Raw genomic sequence first — 19,173 nt, 5'->3', positions numbered from 1 at the left:
TAGATGGCGGAGGTTCAGTATAAAGGGTCAAACATCACAGCAGAGGGACCCCACCGCCAGCGAGAGGGAGCCCAGGCTGAGGGAGCCGGAGAGCCTCGTTTCTACGGCCCACGCAGGCCCCTGCCCCAGCACGCGTCCGAAGCTGGACAAGGTGAGGGGGGTCGCTCTGCGGCCAGGAGGGAGCCGCCTGGGCTGCCCCTGACTTGTTTCTTTTCTAAGTAAGAGAGTGGGCAAGAGCACAGACCTGGCCGGGCACGGGTCCATGCCGCACTCCTTCAGCTTGGGCTTGGGCTTCACGTTTTCAGGGTAGTAGTGGCAGTAATGGTCAGGAACCACCCTCTTCAAGCGGGTGTCCACACACTCGGCCGAGTTCAGCTGGTAACCTGGCACGGGGGGAAAGGTAAGTCTCAGTGCGTCTCACACCTCGTCTGCTTGTACTTGGCCAAGGGACCCCTCCCCACACACTTTATTTTCCCCTCTTGAAGAAACTTAACCCAGGATGCCCAACCCTGGCTGTGGCACGGAACCATTTGGGACCTCCGAGTGGCCCCTCCGTGGCCCAAAGAAGTCAAGAGGCACGGTGGCTGGGTCCAGAAATCGCTATTCTTTTATAGAAGATTCTCAGGCTCTTCTAAGACGAGTGAAAGATTGAGAGCGACTCATTCTAATGGTCTTAGCTATTATAACTAAGTCCTTTCAAAAACTGCTTGGGCCTGGTGAGGAAGGTCAGTTACTGATGGCCCTGAGCTCACCGTCACATCTCGCTCATCGCAGAGCTGCCATGGCCCTCACAGCCCCTGACAGCCTCCTGCTGCCCCATCCCCATGCCCACGCCACCCGTGCCAGGGACCCCACTGCCTGTCTCCCTGCCCTCCGAAAGCATCCGTCGTAGGACCTAATGCTGTCTTCGCTGTGTCTGTTTTAAGTAAATAAGTCATACTGTTTTCAATCTGGTCTGTCTTCTCCTTTTCTCATGCAAAGGTTACACGTCTGATCCTGTGTTCTCAATCTTGTTCTATTTGCTACTTTGCTTGCTTCGTGTTACAGTTTTAATACAATGTTTCAAAGGTTACATGTCTGATCCTGTGTTCTCAATCTTGTTCTATTTGCTACTTTGCTTGCTTCGTGTTACAGTTTCGATACTATGTTTCAATCTCATTCCGCTTTCTCCTTTCCTCCCTCAGCCTTCCTTGTTGAGCGGCCCCGGCTGGGCTGTGGTTTGTCTGCCCCGTAATATTGCATCGCCTGCAGATACGCGTCATTCTTCTGCCATGCTGGGCACTTCCAGTGGCTGTCACTGGCACTCACTGGGGGTAAGCCCTGTCTCTGCGACAGGGAAGACAAAATCCTTCCTCCTGCTACGTCCCCTCTGCCTCCCAGGACTTCAAAGGGCAAAGAAATGAAGGCCCGCTCCCATGCCCATTAAATTCAGTGCGGACCATCTCTGCAGACCGTGAACATCCCAAATGGGTGAGTTCTGTACATTAAAAACAAAAAGCAAAAAACTCACAAAGTGACACCTCTGTTTCCTGAAAGACCTGATTGCTGGTTTCCTGTCACCATATAAATGTCACGTTAAGTTGTTTGTTTTTTAAGATAATTTTTCAAAACCAGAAGGAGCTCTTCAGGAAACAAAAAAGAAAGTTCTCAGCCTCAGCCAATTGGTCTAACGGTCTAAAAATACACTTAAAGGCCTGATGGTCGAGAGGAATTTGATTTTATAAACCACTTGACAGCTTTCTACAAGTTGTGGCTTTGGATGGAAGCTGAGCATGGTACAGACTGGTGAGCACGATAAAAGGCAAAATCAAAACCACAAGAATGAAAATCCAGTCAATAAAATGTCACTAAGGTGCCCCTATCGGCCAGGAGGTCCACGGCCCATCCTCCTGACTGATCCCGAGTGTCCCACAGATAACAGGCCAGGCCAGGGAAGTCCATCCGCGTACTTGGGAGACGATCGAGCTAATTTTCCTGGTTTTCAAAACAAAACAAAACAAAAACAAACAAACAAAACCCTCCAAAATGGCATTTACACAAATCATACAGCTTTGATTACCAATGGATTAATATTTTCATAAAGCTTTCCTTGTGGCTTTTGTGTGTTTATTTCTCCCAAAAAAACAAAAACAGAAATGAGATTATAGCTCCTTGCATCAAAGGAGAATCTTGGTACTAAATGGAAACACACTTGTAGACGGAGCCAAGGAGCATACGGGCGTTTATAACTTGGGGAGACCATTAGCCCCCTTCCTCAATCTCACAGCAGCGCAGAGATCACTGGAAGGGAAAGGAGGAGGGCAGGGGGCCTTCCCCTTCTATAACGAATGCACGGAAGTCCTGCTGGTGCAAGGAAACGGGCAGGCTCTCCCACAACCGCCGCCGATCTGTGGCGCACGGCCTGCCCCTCACCGTGAGGGGCTGCTGTTCACGGTGCCAGCAGGGCTGGCCTCGCCAGGGCCACACCCGTGGTCAAGGTGGCTTCGCCCACAGCATGCAGGGCTCCCCCCGGGCGGGGGCCCAGTCGGGGCCTCACCTCCTCCACAGGTCACTGTGCAGGGGAAGAAGTCGGTCTGTCTCCACTGATGGCTGATGGGCTGGTAGAAGAAGAACTGTACCACGCTGTCCTTGGCCACCGTGTACCTGGTCTGGACAGAAGAGAGCCGCGGTGAGGCCTCTGCATGCAACCAGCCTGTGCCTTCTCAGAGGCAACATTGCATACAAAGACATAAAATCTGATCTTCTGTCATTTTTCATCTAGAATTCTATAACTTTTATACCCTGTAAGCGAGGCTATGGAAATGACCCAGGTACACCCGGAGGGAGGACACAGGCTCGAGGTCATGGGGAAGCGGCGTTCCTCTGAAGGTGCCTTGCGACAGGCGTGCAGAGCAGCGCCCATTACGAGACGTGACCTGGGCCACCCACAAGGGCGGGGAAGGAGCGAGCCTCTGTCATCTCCACCCTCACGTGCAAGAACATGGGCAACAGCACAGAGCGGGTCTGCGATGTGGGGCACTCGGCCACTGATCCCGGCACCCCGCCCCACCTAGAGCCTGACAGCGGAACACAGTAACTAGAGGTGATAAATACAAAAACAATCGCTCCCCTATAAAAGGGACGCTTCTCCGTGGACGAGTGAGGTTTAGGAGCTGGAACTCGAGAGAGAGGAACCATTTTTTGGAACTGAGGCCAAGAAGGAAATCGGAATGAGATGCTCCATGTAAGAGCCATCCTTGGTGACTTTCTGCTGAGCACACGATTGTCTCTAAAATCCAAACTGTGCGGACCTTCAGATGCCCGGAGCTGAGGAAGAGGGCCAGCCTACCTTGAAGATGAAATCAGCCGTCAGAGGCCCAGGAATCTTAAAGGTTTGCCTCTCTGCGCTTCTCTGAAACTCGACGGTTGTGTTTTCTATGACAAAAACTCCGGGGCTGTGAAAGCTGTGTTCCCCCTTGTGTCCTTGAAGCGTTTTTGATTCGATAACTAAAATTTAAAAATAAAACTTTAAGAGAGATACACGTGACATACCCCATCGGTCTCTGCTGTGTGACACCATGATTCGACACCTGCACCTACGGCGAAATGCTCACCACAGGGAGTCTGGTGAACAGCCATCGCCTCAGAGAGTCATAATCTGTTTCCTGTGGTGAGAATTTCTAAGTTTCTCTCTTCACTACTTTCAGATACGCAATATAGTGTTGTTACCTGGGGACACCGCGCTGTGTATTCCATCCCCAGGACTGACATTTTATAACTGAAAGTGTGTATCCTTTGACCACGGTTACCTGTTTTTCCCACCCCCACCCCCACTCCTACGTCTAGCAACCAACAATCTGTTCCAAATGAGAGAACGGCCCTAAAAGCACTTCTATTTCAGAAAGATGTTGTACCATATAGGATATCACGTGATATTGACACGGGACCAATGCACCCACCCAGTTTACAAACCCTGAGCCTTCTAGTGGCCATTATGACGGCAGTAACACGGTGCTGGGTCCCACAAGGTCTGTTCAACTCTCTGACGCCTTTTCTACCATAAGGAGAAGACCATGCCATCCATTTACACATATATAGTTATGATGTGGCCATTTCCCAATGTAAAGCTATGTTCCTCATCACTATTCAGAAGATCTTAAATCTAGACTTTTATATACACAAAACCACAATAAATTTTAAGTTTGCTTTTTTTGTAAAAAAAAAGCCAACAATTTTATTTTGAAGTAATTCAAGTCACAAGAAAGTGCACAGACCGTAGCGGGGACCTGTGCACCTTTCCCCCTGTTTCACTGAACGGGACACAATAATTGGGGCACATACACCAGGTTCATCCCTGTAGTTCAGTGTCAACACCAGGAAATCGATATCAGTACAGCCTACGCCACTGGCTCACCGGCCACCACAATCCAGACCCAGACCTGTCCCGTCGCCACAAAGGCCGTCCTGGTGCACGCAACCCCTCCGGTCACATTTTCTTTTGGGTGAACAGAAGTGCTTTTTATCTATTTATTTATTTACAGCCTCACACAAGGGTGTGTTAATTGAGTGCAGAGAGAGGGAGGAAGGGGAGAGAAAGGGAGAGAAACATCAACGTGAGACAGAAACATCGACTGGTTGCCTCCGGTACGTGACCCGACCAGGGATCGAACCCACAACCTTTGAGTGCACAGGACGATGCTCCAACCAAGGGAGACCCTTGGCCAGGGCCAGGAGGGCTTTTTCAATATCCTTCAAAAAAATGATCGCGGACAGGGTTTAGATCATTTCCCTACTGATACAGACTATATCAGTGTCTAAGTCCTTGAGAGGTTTGTCCCCATACCTATGAACACAAAGTTGTTTTGTTTTTTTTTGGCTAAGTGAACTTTCAGGAAATAAAACAACATTAAGATTCAATGCGACTCACAGAGATGGGCAGGTCCTTTCACTGTTATCCTCACGCTCCGGCTTCCCAAAGGCACGGCAATCACGTTTTCTTCCCCTCGGAAAGAACACAGGACAAATCTCGTCAAACGTGCGCACTGAAGGCCCAGGAAATACAACAGTCAATCAAAACAGGGGGCGTGCGCAAAGCAGTCTCAGTGTGCTGAGCGCCATTTCCACTGCACGGTCCGAAAGTCTCTGGGAAGCACCAATACTACATATAAGGCCTACGGATACTACTCATTTCATTTACATCCCTTATTAAGCACCATTAAAGAAAAGGTTGACGATGTTTTGCTGGGTAGAGGGCGCTGGATCCTTAGGTGCTCCCAAGGTCCCCTTTGGAGGGACATGCGCGTCGTGGGACCTCTGAGCAAGGCCAGGAGCAGGGACGGCCTATAAGGGGAACCCCCTTCCTTTTATTCTGGGACAGGCAGCCTGTACCACACAGTTTTAAATGCCTTCTCCTCCTAGCCTGCCCCGCCACCTTGGGTTTCTGTCGCTCTCCAGAAAAGGCCAGCCAACTCTGAAGTCTCTGTGATACCCAAAGAGGCCAGGACCTCCCAGGATCACCTGAAGAGACGGGTAAAACACAGGTTCTTCCCCAGCCCCGCCCCACCCCACCCCCCGAAATCCTGACCCAGAAGTGCAGGGTGGAGCCCCAGGAGCTGCCCAGCCCCAGACCCCCAACGTGTGTGTGTTGGTGACCACGTTCTGGTGGCCCTGCCCCGGCGCAGTGCGGGCTGGAAAGCATTTCTTCCACAGCGCTGTCCCAAGACCACTGACAGGGGCCGTGGCTGAAGGAACCCATGAAGATGACAGAGACATGGAGTGCCAACAGTTTTCCTTCCTTGTCCACGATGGTGGCTGAGAGACTCGAGCAGTTGCCCGAGGGCAGGGGGAGTTAGAGGAGATACACATGCACACGAACATACATGCAGACACACATGTATATGCACCTACATGCATGCTGAAGTCATGCTTTTATTTAATACAGAGGAGATGTGGTCATGCTTGTCCCTGACTGGGGGGCGGTAACGGGGAGCAAGGGGATGATGAGGGGAGGGAGGTCCCCGAGGAAGCAGAGGGGGTGGGGTGCGCAGCACAGATGGAGGGTGAGCTGGCCGGGGAGGCGTCTGTGGGGAGGGAACAAGGAGCAGGGGGCCGGGGCGCACAGCTGTGGGGCGAGGCCTTTCCTGGCAGGTCCTCTTTTCCTGAGATGTTTTGGTTTTGCAATCGTCTTTGGAGCCGAGTCTAGAATCCGTTTTTGTAAATGGCCCATGCAGGCTTGAGAAGACTGTCCCCTCAAAACGCAACACTCAGCACAGACATGTTAGCGCGACCTCAGCGATTACACTATAGGGAGCCTCCGTGTCATTTTCCCTGACTTAAGCGTGATAAACTCTCTCATAGTAGTTGTACTATTTTTTCTTTATATATTTTGATGTATTTGGTCACAAATTAAGATTTTTAAATTATCAACAGATACAAAAATACTCCATCTTTGTTATTTCTTTGTCTGAAAGCCACTTGGTTCTGTTATAAACACTGCTACCACGCTTGGTCTTGTCTGTGGCAAATGGGCCACTTGTAAGTGCAGACCCACGGCCTCCTGGTAAACTCCCCCTCGGTCGGGAGCCGGGACCAGGGCGGACGGAGAAGAGTCACCGGCAAACCCAGAAGGAGCAGGCGGCCCCCACGCTTCGGGACCGGCTGAGTGTCACAGATTGGTAGATGCTACGGCCACGCCAGCCTGATTCTGAGGCTGCTTTAAAATCCCCAGGCTGCTCACGGCGCAGAAACCATTGGTGACTAACACACAAGGTGAGAAAAAGGCTTCTTCTCTATCCCAGCTGGGGACGCCCAGAGCTGGGGGTGGAGGGGCTGGTGGTAACTGGTCCCTCCTGACCACTTTCCTTATTTGAACCCGATATCAGGGAAACGTTTCCCCTAAACTCTGGGGTAAGAGATCCTTGATGATGCTGTTGGCCACTGTGCCGTCACCTAAGGCTCCCCTCTTTAAAGTCACTTGTATTATTTTACAAACTACTAGGGACAGGCAATATGGAAGAGGGGTTAAGATCAGGCCCCGGAGCCAGACGACCTGGGCCAGAATTGCTGTGTGACCTCAGGCACGGTCCTCACCCTCTCTGGGCCAGTTACAGCTATAACATTAGATGACTACGACAAGAGCATTTGTTTCAAGGGGTGGCTGAGACGATCCAACGAGGTCTTGGTAAGTGTAAGTTCTCAAATCCATGCTCAGCACTGTGTGTGCCCCAGGCATGATGCTACGTAACTTGGGATCAATGACCTCACTCAATCTCATAAAACCCATTTCTGTGATTAAGAAAACTCAAGTTCTGCAAGTTTAACTGACTTGCTGGAGAGTGACACTCTTAACCCTTTTTAGTGGGAGACCAAGTTTGAATTTCATTCACTCACACTGCTACGTTCATGAGGGACGGTGACCCCCTGGGTTCGCTTGTTTGATTTTGCAATCACGGGGCTGACCTCAGGGCCATGCTGCTGGGTCCCAGGCGCTTCCCGCCCACACGGAAACGCTCCTGTCCAGCTGTCCGTCCTGTTTTCTCTGCACCTCATTTCCTGCCTACAGTCCTTGCTAAGTAGCAAGACATGCAGGAAACCAATTGTCCACACAGTATTAACTAATCAACAAACATGAGTTTTTCAGCCCAGAAGGACTATAATTTACATCAGGTTATTGTGTGTGTGTGTGTGTGTTTTTCTCACGATAAAGCCTAACTAGAACTATTCCAACCTAAATACAGACACACCCGGTCACACCAAAGTAGAGGTTTTAGTGACTCAGACCCTGACCACCTCATTCCCACTTATTTTTTAAAGTATATTTATTGGGGTAACATTGGTTTTAGTTCTGATTTTTGTTTTTGATTATTAAAGTGCAGTTGGTTTTTTGATGACTAGAACCTTTGTCCGGTATTTTTCACACTACTGTTCTGGACCCTGCATTTATTTTTCCCTGCTAGTTGGGCTCAAACACACACACACACTCCCCATTCCCAAGAAACAAAGGAGTTTTTTTTTTTTTTTTTTTTTTTAAGCATGGTTTCTAAATAAAGCTAAGGCTAATAATAATAGTAACCCTATGGAAACAACGCAAATGCTACTAATCTTCCTTTAAAATGAGAGGACGGGTGTAAAGCATCTTACGTATGATCTGGAAGACCATGGTGCCTGCTCATGGCCTCGCCCGCCCACAGCCACCGGCACCGCCTGTATTAAAATGGGTTGTTAGACTGGGTGGCACCGTGCAGTCGGACTCAAGGTCACCTGCGGCTCTGTGGGGACAGACGGGGAAGGCGGAGGCTGCACCAACAAACCGAGTGACGTCTTCGCCATCTTACTGCCGCCCCAAGCCCAGGCCCCTTCCTCTCGGCATCGCTTCACCCCCCGGCTGCCTTCTTGTCTAAAAGCTCCCTGCACTGGCCACTGCACTGGCCACGTTCCTGAGTCGCCTGCCTTTGCGGGGCTCCGGTACACGCACGCTTAGGCAATTAAGTTTATCTTTCTCCTGTTAATCTTTCTGTCCTGGGGCCGGTGGTGGTCTCCGTTAAGAACCTGGAAGGGTAGGGGGAAATTATTTTTTTCTCCCCTACAGGGATAGCAGAGGCTGAAACGCCGAGATATAGACCAAAGGTGGCTCTCCAAGGCGTCTGGGCAATGTGGCAACATGTTACTGCCAAAGAGACACAGGGCCCCCTCTTGTAAGCTCTGACAAGAGGGAGAGACCAATCAGGCCACTAAGTAAACGATTACTTCTTGCAAAAAAAAGGGGGGTTAGCAGGACATACACAGAAAAGAGAAGGGCAGACTTACGCTCGATTGGCCTAAGGAAGCCTCACCGAGAAGGTAGCACTGGAGGTTAAGGACGAGAAAGGGAAGCCACCTGAAGAACTGGGAGAAGCTGCTCCAGGTCCAGGGATTGGTCACTGCCAAGGCCCACGAGGTGGGAGGGGGATTCTAGAATCTTCCAGAAGGTAATATGACGGAAGCCTAGTTTACGGGGGGCGGAATGGGTGCAGCACGGGCAGTAACACAGGAGCCAGGTGATGCAAGACTTTGAAGGTCACGGGCAGGGGTGTGGATTTTATCCTCAGAGCAAGGTGGGTCGTTGGAGAGGCCTTAAGCCAGGGAGTTCACCGTCAGTGTGGCCACTGTGAGAAAAGCAGACTCCCTGGCGTTCCTTCTCAGCAGGGTCTGCGTGACCCTTTTATCTTATTTCTCTTCGTGCAGAGAAGACACACACAAGCGTGGGAAAAACTGGGCTCAGAGCAAGGACCCAGGGTCTCTCTTCCGCGCCAGGATGTCTCTTGTTGCATTAAACTGGGAGGAAAGATCCCATGAAAACTAGCAAGGAGGGTCTTTGGTTTGAATATTCCTTTACTGATCAGGACCTATTTTTTAAAATTTATTTTAGAGACAGAAATAAAAGGAGAGAGGTTGAGAGAGTGAGAGAGAGAGAGAGAGAGGTCAATTTGCTGTTCCACTTATTGATGCATCCTTCTCTGAGTCTTGTATGTGCCCTGACCGGGGCTCGAACCTACAACCTTGGGGTATTGGAACAACACTCTAACCAACCGAGCTACCCGGCCAGGAACATCACTCAGGGTCTTGCTCTAGGAAAGAGGACAATGGGCAAGATCCCAGAGCAGACGAACTCAGGGAACATACTTACTTGGCTCATGCACGCGTGCCCTTCTGTGGACAAGACAAAAACCTAAGGGACACCCCTGGACGTACCCCCGAGTCCCTGAGCACCAAGCCAACACTCCCCAAACCAATGCCTTTGCTTCGGAGTTCCTGTTCTTAGCATTTTCTCCCTTTACACACGGAGCGGCCCCCGGTCCCCCGTTCCAACATCCAACGCCGTTTGCGCCAGTGGTTAGCTCAGGCTCTCCTCCTCCTCCTCCCTCTGCACAGGAAATTTATGTGTTGTATCTGGAAGGGTTTCTGATTTTTCTCATAGCAAAGGTTTTGGCTCCAGGCTCCTCCACTTTGACTCTCCGTGCTGCGCGGCGGAGGAGGGACAGCCCGTGTGCGCCAGGAGCGGCTCCCTGCGTGTCCTCCCTCGGCCTGCGGCCCCAGGAGGGCGGTGAGGCGCGATGGCCTGGTGAGGGGAGCACATGGGGGCTCAGCGGGCGCCACTGGCCCGGTGATGCCCACTGGGGGAGAGGCATGGCTTCCCTTCCCACATTTCTTTCACACAAGGCATGATTCTAGGAAAGTGCTTCCATATGGCCTGTGGAAAACCCCAGCCAAAACCGGCCTCGCAGGCCAGCTTCGGAGCCTCCTGAAGGGGCCGTCGTGAAAGGCAAGGGTGAGAAGCCCCGAGTTTTCACGCGGGCGGGAACCTTTGCTGGCACCGGCCTCAGCCTAGGCACGCACGCACCAGATCAGACGGGAGGCCCGCGGTGCCCCCCGCTGGGACCAGGCCACGTCCCCGCTGCGTTCAAGGATCGGGCTGCACGGTCCAGCTGCACTTTCTTTGCAGAAATGAATCAAAGACATTGGGTTTTTAGGGGCTTTGAAGGTGGAATATTCTGAACTGGCATCAGGGATCTGAGGTACGTCCAAAAAATCAGAATGGCAAATTTGGAGCTTATGGGAACACGTGCATTTTCATGGAGGAAAAAAAAGAAAGAAAAAAGCCTAACTTTCGGTCAATTTTTGAAAGGATCTAGAATTTAAAAACTGAAAAGCAGTAAGAGAGAGAGGGAGAACTACCTTACTAAGAGGCACCAATAGGTAGAGGCCCCTTCCGGCCAACACAGCACCTCACCCCATGTTCCCGTTTCAGGGCCTCCCCTGCCCACACGTCTCCAGAAAGACTGTTTTCTGGGCCCGAGTTCACTCAGCTTCTGCCCGGGTTCAATAGGAATGATCTCCATTCCTAATCTCTCCTGGGCCCTGGCCAGACAGCATCTCTGCGAACGAGGCTCCCGCGCGCCTCGCGGCTGACACCGACCGCCGCTCGCGACCCGCGGTGCTGTGCAGCCTGGGAGAAGCCCCCGCTCCCTGCCCTCGCCTCCTGCAGGCTCATCCACCCACTGCCCCCGGCTTCAGTTCCAGCCTGAAACTCATCGAGACCCCACTTGGCAAGGTCCCACGTGGTCTTCCCGCTGCCAGAGGGAACGTGAGGGCCCTTGTCCCACTTGAGAGCCCAACAGCAATGGCCATGGCTGCCCATAACCCCCTTTTTGGAATTACTTCTCCCCTTGGCTTCCGTGATACGGCCCTTCAGCATCAGTTGGCCGCTCTAAGGGAGAGGCCAGCCGACTACACCCCGAGGATCAAATTCAGCCTTCTGTCTGTTTTGTAAATAAAGTTTTACTGGGACACAGCCGCGCCTGTTCGTTCCTGGGTTGTCTGTGGGAGCTTCTGTGCCCCAATGTTGGTGCCGAGCAGGTGAGAGACCACATCCCTGCAAACGCTAACACGGTTCCTATCTGGCCCTTTACAGAAAAGCTTCCTGACCCCCAGATTAAAGGATTAAAGAAGGCAGATGGTACTGAAATGAAAAGATGGAATTTCCTGAACATATACAGTCTTGAAACTATTGATTCTAAAAATACAAACAATATCTAACATCCAACGGCAAACGGAGAGGGGTATCTGAAGTAGGCATAACAGACGGGAGGCTAGCATGCGTGAAACATCAGGTTAAATTGCACACAGTGAGGAAAACGAGTTGACACCTTCAGTAGCCCACTGAAAATGACAAAGCAGAAACGAGCAGCGAGGACTATATTTCCTAGCTCGACAGGAAATAAAGGGAGGCAAATAAAAGAAATCATTACTTCATGGTTTACCCCCCCCCAAAAAAAATCAGCAAATATTTAAAAGTTTCAGAGAAACAGGTACAGTTAGAAGATGCAGTAGAACAAAAATGTGATACCGTTTTCAGAAGGTATTTGACTTTCAGGAGTCTGCTGACAAGTTTTTCCAACCCAAAGGCTTGGTATTAGGAAAACGCTGTTGTAGTAACAGAGGTGTAAAGCACCGTGTTTTTATGGTGACATTGCACTGGGGCTGAAGCGCATTCCGTTTCACGGTCACACTGTATCGGGTTTGGAACCTACTTTTCTCAGGAGACACGTGCGACTTGGACTGTCCCCGCACAAGCCTGCAGGTGGAGCCGTCGCCAGCGCAGACGCCGCAGCTGTCCTCCTTGGCGTGACTCCCCAGGTGCCGGTCGCAGCCCACCGCCTGGGACAGAGCAGGGCGTCAGGGGCCGGTGAGGACACGGGAGGCGGGACGCGGTTTTGCTCCTATCTGCGGTGTGACCCGTCTTAAACGTACGAGCTGGTTCTCTTTCATGACAACACAGCTTTCAAAGACAGGAATAACAGGACGCTGTGTGTGCCCAGCCCACATAACTACAGGGGAACACTGAGGCTCTCCCCCTGCACCCCCCTTCCTCTCCTAGTTCTAGCTTTATTCAGGCTTTTCGTGCGTATACGACAAGGGGAACTTTACAAATAACGTTTCCTCTCTGCGCCTCTTTCCTCTCTTCCTCCTCCTCCTCTAGTTCCAGTCTCTCGTTTCCTCCCTGAACTACCACTGTCCTGAAGATGTGCAAACCTTTGGTCCGTGGATTCAAATAATCCCCCGCCCCCCGTTTTTATCTCAATCTGCAAATTCCTGTGTCTCACCACCTACATTCCTGTCTGCATCTCTCTATTCTGTACGGCCCAGACAGACAGCCCACAGACGGCACACAGACAGCCCACAGACGACCCACAGATGGCCCACAGACAGCCCACAGACGGTCCACAGACAGACAGCCCACAGACGACCCACAGACAACCAGATTCTCTGATGAGCAGCTGAACCCAATGACTTTTCTGGTCCTTTCATCCTGACTCTATGGCTTTATACAGAGTGACACAATATTAATAACAGTAGCTGATTTTTGCTGAATGCTGGCCACCTGCCGGGCCTTGTGCCAAGCACATTAACAGACATTATTTCACTGACACTTCACAGCAACCTCGTCACACACTCGACAAATAAGGCTTCTGAATGTTGCGGCGGTTAAATGACTTTTTGACATTATACAGCTAGTATCTCGTATCAGGAGTGGTTTTTATCTTTTACTTACTGATATTTAGAGAGACAGAGACAAAGACAGAGAGAGAGAGAGACCGACCTGTTGTCCCACTCACTGGTGCATCACTGGTTGATTCTTGCATGTGCCCTGACTGGGGATCGAACCTGCAACCTTGGTGTATAGGGATGATGCTCTAGCCCACTGAGCTACCTGAGGCCAAGGCCGGGAGTGGTCATCTGACACCCAAATCTTCACACCATGCTCTGCCTCCCTCACCTTTTGTATCAGCAGATGGAAACAGAGCACCCGTGACAGGGGCCCTTATATTAATATTTACAGGCACATGTGGAACAACTTAAGAGTGAGTGATCTTGGAAACAGCCTGGGAAGGCTGGGGTTCAATCAATGAATAACGTGTGTCCGCAAAACTTTCTCCAGGGAGAGCAATAGTCCACAGTGAAATTACAGACACACGGTTCCCGGGCCAAGCGCTGTCCTCACACATCGGGGACCCTGGGCACTGCGTTTCATGGGAGGGAGAACCACCCTCTCTCCAGCCGCCCAGGAAGGGCGTGGGCTGAGGAGGCAGGACAGCCTTGTTTTGAAGAGGGTTTGTAGGGTCTTGGGCAATGGAACCCCTCCCTGAGCTCTTAGGTTTGTTTCATAATTTTTTTTTTGACGTTATAGTTCATCCAAATCTTACAGCCAAAAAAAGCATGTGAAAACATCACAGAAAAATAATATCTGAAAAGGAGGTCTGGCTGCCCTGTGATGCGTGGGGTGTAAGCCAGAACTGCCTGAAACTGAGAAATGACTGGGTTTCTGGCCCCAGATCCCATCGTAATCAACAAGAAGCAACTTTTAAAAATTGCCTGAAGTGTTTCCAACTTCTGTGGCATCTCTCCAAGTCAAGAGCTCTAATTATAATGATTTAAAAACCACTAATGGATCAATCTATCAATACAATTTATTCACATCTATTAAACGAGAATTTCCATAGAGCCAGGCACTGCAGCGTATAAATTAATGAGACAAGATTCCTACCCTACAGTGTAGTTAATGAGACAGGCTACACGAGATTGGAGAGATACTACGCAAATAGTTAAAATATGCCTGCGGTGCTTTTTGGAAGAAAGGCTCATGTATAAATCATCACTGCGGCCGAGGATTACTGCGCCGCTCCTGCCTGCGATTTTCTAATCAGCTAAAAGACGATAGTGTTTAAAGAGGGGACAGTACTCCAAACAAAGCAATATATATATATATTCATATATATTCATATATATTCATATATATACATATATTAAATTTTTTTGAGGGACGCTCTGCTCAAGATCTCTGAAAACTGGCTTCTTCATTAGAAAAGACGCTCACATTCTCTGGCCTTAACGATACGGAGCTACAGTTTCCAGCCCGTGGGAGGGCAGCTCCTCCCGGCCCCCTGAGAAGTTAAGTGGGGTCATCGACTGTCGTTGGCCAATGAGATAGGAGTCTGGCGTGTCTGGACTCCTGTAAGAAGCTGTCCGGGTCCATGCACACGTCACGTGACCCCGTTCTCACTACTGCAGTTACAACGGAAAACGTGGGGGTCTCAGAGGTTCACAGAACAGAGACCCCTGCTGGCCTGTACCGGACAAGCAGCATTAGCGGGAAGTAATCAATAATCGGGGCAAACCTCTGAGCTTCAGGGGCGGCTGGGAACTGCCGGAAAACCCAGCCTGTATTAAACAAGAGTACAACTGAACCGCTAATGGATAAAGCAGGGTCGTTAACAGCGGGGTGTTGTTTTAAGTTGGACGTGTCACATGTAGACACAGCTTGCTGACTTCTGCTGACAAAGGTTCTGACATGTTTATGGGTCATCGGGGCGATTATGATAGGTCAATGGGGGTTCACGGACTGGAACAAATGTAGCATGTGATGCGAGATCTGACCGTGGATGGGGGTGCTGTGCACATGTTGGGGCGGGAGGTATGAGAATCCCTGTACCTTCCACGCGATTTAACTGTGAATTTAAAAAATCAAGTGTATTTAAAGAAAAGGTGAGGGAGGGGAGAGAAGAGTTCAGAATGAGCCTGGAAAGGCAGCCAGGGTCCTGGTTTCTTCATCTGGGCAACAGCACACCGCCGAGGTTTTCTGGGGGTAGGAGGGACAAGCTGGCGTCCGTTTCAGGACAATCACTTTGGAGCTCAGGGAATTCAATGCTTTCGCGATACCGGGGTGCAGTGACAGGTGGCCACTGGATTGACTGTAAGGCCCACACATGTCAAATCCCTGTGCTGTACGCCTGACACTGATACGATGCTGTGTGTCAACCATCGCTTACGACAGATGAATAAAAATAAAGCCTAGCTCCCAGTCAAAGACAAAAACACAGCAACTGCTCTGGCTGCCGCGTGGAGAATGGAGGTCGGGGGGTAGACGCGCGCACCGAGGCGTCAGGACAGGAGGGCGCGGGTGTCGTTCAGGCCAGAGCGGCCGGTGAAGGCCCAGGGAAGGAGGCAGTGGGGACAGAGGGCGACCGTGGCTCCAAGGAGACTCGGGAGCCGGACCCGACAGCACCTGGCGGGGGATTCGGTGCATACGTGGGAGGAGAAGACTCCAGAAGGACTCCAGAGCCCTGCGGTGAGCAACTGGAGCCCATTTTCCGGATGAAGGAAGGAGAAGCGAGTTGGAGGGGCAAGACGACGGTTCTTCTCTGGGGGGTCGGGCTGTTCACCTGCTGCTGCTACTGCTGGTTTTGACATGCGCAGAACAGGGCAGATGCTTTTCCCAGAAATGAAAGGGACGGAGGGGGGATCCGACCCTTTCCCGGCCATCCCCCTGCTATCTCAATCCCCCCTCAGGGGTCTCCGAATCCTCACACCCATTCCAGTCGTGCGGGGTTCTGCTTCGTCCACACGCATCACCGCTCTGCAAAGTCCACCCTGAAAACCCGCTAAGAACGCTCGCATTTCAGCAAGCAAGTCACTGCTCCTGGAGGCCCAAGACAGTGGATGAGCTTCAGTAAAACCACCACTGACAGGCTTAGAGGACCTGGCAATAGTCACCTTCTGAAGTCAAAGTCATCAAAGGGGGTTTGGGGATCAGCCTCTCCCAGGCACGTGTTAAAAATACCCGTTCTCAGGCCCGTCCCAAACAGGACGTCGTGGGTACTTTACTGAGCGTGGGCGGGCACCTCTGGGGACGGAGGGGCAGTGGGGCAGGCAGGGCTCACCTGGCAAAGGCCACTGATGCACATGTCCAGGGAGTCCGTGTGGCAGCGTGTTCCGTCCAGGACCTTGGGGGCCAGCTCCACGACCAGGTTCTGTCCCCGCGCGTGACACCTGAGCGCGCAGGGAGCGGCAGGGTCGTTGTACCGCGGCCGCCACTCGTAGTAGCGCCCCTGGTACTGGACGTCGTTGTAGGCGGAGCACTGCTGGGCCCTGAAGTCCTCTGCGTCCGCGGGGCAGTCCTGGAGGCGGAGACAGAGGTGCGAGCTGTCACCCGGGAGGCTGAACACACCCACCGGGGTCCCAGCGGGCCGGCCCCCACTGGCCTCTCTCCTGGGGGTCGCCTTATCCCGGCTCAATGATCAAAAGCGACCCTACAGCAATGGGGTCCGACCGGAGCCCCCCAGCCAGGACCTGCGTGGGGGACCGCGCGTCTGTTCTGGTCCCTCTCCAGCGCGGGTGTTTTTCCCACGTCATTAACGCTGCGTAGGTGCCACACTTTGCTCTGTTTTATCCACCTTGGACATACATGTTCAGACACATGACACAGTCCCCTTCTTTCTGAAACAAGGGGAACGGAATGCTTTTCATTTTTCCAGGGGAGTCAGGGTCTTCCTGGGGAGGATGAACGACCACCCGCCCCTCCAGGAGCCGTTTCCAATCGTTACGATTGCTGTTTAATTCACCTGACTTTCTCCCCTTGTTCTGGGACCCCACCTCTTCCCTGGAACCGAGGGCCTGCCCCCCACATGGGAGGGGGAAAGAGAGGGGGCAGCTTTTCCGTCTATAATAATCGTAAAAAGTGCTGGTACAAGTCTTGATGACGCAAGGATACTTGAACTAAACTACCGGGCCCTCCCCTCAGACAGATCCAAAGCAGGATGCGGAGGGCAACGAGGCTCCTCTCCTCCTCAGCACTGAGTGCAAACTTCCCCATCACAGGGAAGGACTTCATCCTACAGAAATTTCCCAACGGACGACCACAGATACAAAAGTCGTAAACGTTCGCCGAGAAAACGTGGAAAAATAGTGTCTAGTCAGAAAAAGAATAACCAACCAAGATTCTTGTGCCTAAATCTCTACACAAGTCCTTGATTATTTCCCCAAGGACAAATCTCTGGAAATAAAATTTCTGAGAAAAAGGGTGTGTTGCACAGGCTTTTAAAAAATATTGCGACATTGTCCGCCGGGAGGTATTATTACTATGGTCAGGCTGCATAAGTTCTCCTTTCTCAGTACCTCTTCTGAGTCTGGAGATCATAATTTTCTAAAATTTTTCCAATCATCAGTGTTAAATCAAATTGCATTGTTTTAATTTGCACTTTCTTTTCATTATTAAGGTTCACCCTATGTTTTCATGTGTATTCGCTTATTGCATTAATCCTTCAAAAATTTCTTGTTTTCGGTCTTTATCTAATGGAATGCGCGTCTTTTTATTATTTTTAACAGATACATCCATTAAACGTCACAGGAAGTCATCAGCTCAGTCTCCTCATTTGCAAAAGAGAAACCACCACCCTGCGGGGGCCTCCCGGGGCGGGTGAGACGCTGCGTACCAAACGCTGGGACCTCTGGAGGCACTTACAGGCATCATGTGCTGCCCCTGCGTCTTCAGAAATCATGAACTCCTTACCAAATCAGATCACCCCTGCGAAATGGCCTACAAAGGGAGTATAAACGGCAGGCCCGAGACACACGAAACCTGTTGTCGATTACACAAATACTTCAAATTTCCACCAAGGGTACCGAGAGGCCACATCACAGGCCACATCACAATATTGTCACTTACAACAGAAATAGGTTTTATTCGATGACCTCTTTTTAGCACAGAACTTACATGATTGCTGCACGTCCTGTACCGAATATTCTGCCCCTCACAATTCCTAAAGGGAAAAAGAAGGGGAAAGAAAACACAATGGTTTCATTAAAATGGCAAACAGCAAAAAAAAAAAAAAAAAAAGAAAGAAAGAAAGAAAGAAAGGCACTGGTAAATTTCACTGGTATACATTACCTCTCAAAAAACAACTTTCATGCATCAGAAGGCTACGAAGTCGTATAGAGAGTAACTTTAAGTAGAGAGGGAATTTTTTTTTATTGTATTTTATCATTTACGCGATTACGCTTCCCAAGGTTTCCGACTTCGTCCCGTGCACCCAGCACCCCATCCCCTCAGGCCATCCCACACCGCTCTCCGAGTCGATGGTCGTGTGTATATGTGCCCTGGCCTCCCCCTTTCCCTTCCTTCACCGAGTCCCCCCATAATGTCATCATACTACTTACCTGCAGCTCTGACCTCGGGGTCCACCTGACCCCTGAAGCCGGTGTATTGCGTGTGTGTGCAACATGGGCAGAGAGGTATTTTTTCTGTGAGAAAGAAGGAAAAGCTACCAGCAAAGGCACTTATGCGACATGTTCCTGCGGGACAACGTCTCTTCCTCTGTCACCAAGGAAACCAATCCAAGTAGGCTGAGGACTCCAGGGTCTTCTCTCATCAACACACCTGCCCGTCCTTTCATAACAGGGCTTTCTCCTGGGTGAGATTTTAACTCCTGGTTGGCTGCACATGTTTGATGGCTGTTGTCAGCAGGGCACATGGCTGGCACGGGACTGACGCTCCACATGTCTCACCAACTGCAAACAGGCTCCACTGACCTTGGACGTGAAGATGGGAGAGGACGTCTGATTTCTGATCTTTTGTCCATGGGTTTCATGTTCATGCCTGTATGCTTACGGTTTCTGGTGTGTGTGTGTGTGTGTGTGTGTGTGTGTGTGTGTTAGTATTTGAAGTAAAAAATGTAACGTATCCAGTTGCGTTCCATGTCATCGATTCTGACGGAAAATGGCGAGCCCTTTTGACTGGCACACTCAAGGTCTTCATTTGCAGCGTCACGAATTACTCTCCAGATTATGATTTTGGTTATAGTTCTTGTTCCAAAAATGCCC

At 50.9% G+C, this 19,173-nt stretch overlaps 1 protein-coding gene across 1 annotated transcript in view; it reads right to left on the bottom strand.

The window, feature by feature from the left end:
* The window catches only part of ADAMTSL3 (ADAMTS like 3), a 108,485-nt gene that overhangs the window by 46,045 nt on the left and 43,267 nt on the right, over positions 1 to 19,173 (bottom strand). The window contains exons 5-11 of the mRNA XM_090263691.1: positions 18,068 to 18,113; positions 16,236 to 16,472; positions 12,048 to 12,174; positions 4,907 to 4,981; positions 3,329 to 3,486; positions 2,537 to 2,648; positions 245 to 383 (exon numbers count right to left, since the gene is read on the bottom strand). Of these exons, the coding sequence (XP_090119817.1) occupies positions 245 to 383; positions 2,537 to 2,648; positions 3,329 to 3,486; positions 4,907 to 4,981; positions 12,048 to 12,174; positions 16,236 to 16,472; positions 18,068 to 18,113 (894 nt within the window). The remainder of the gene's footprint in view (positions 1 to 244; positions 384 to 2,536; positions 2,649 to 3,328; positions 3,487 to 4,906; positions 4,982 to 12,047; positions 12,175 to 16,235; positions 16,473 to 18,067; positions 18,114 to 19,173) is intronic.

This window comes from Furipterus horrens, unplaced genomic scaffold, assembly GCF_987537825.1.
Source record: "Furipterus horrens unplaced genomic scaffold, mFurHor1.1.pri manual_scaffold_16, whole genome shotgun sequence".
Taxonomy (NCBI): Eukaryota; Metazoa; Chordata; class Mammalia; order Chiroptera; family Furipteridae; genus Furipterus; species Furipterus horrens.
Note: the sequence above shows the minus strand (reverse complement) of the source record. Positions and strands in the feature narration are given on the sequence as shown.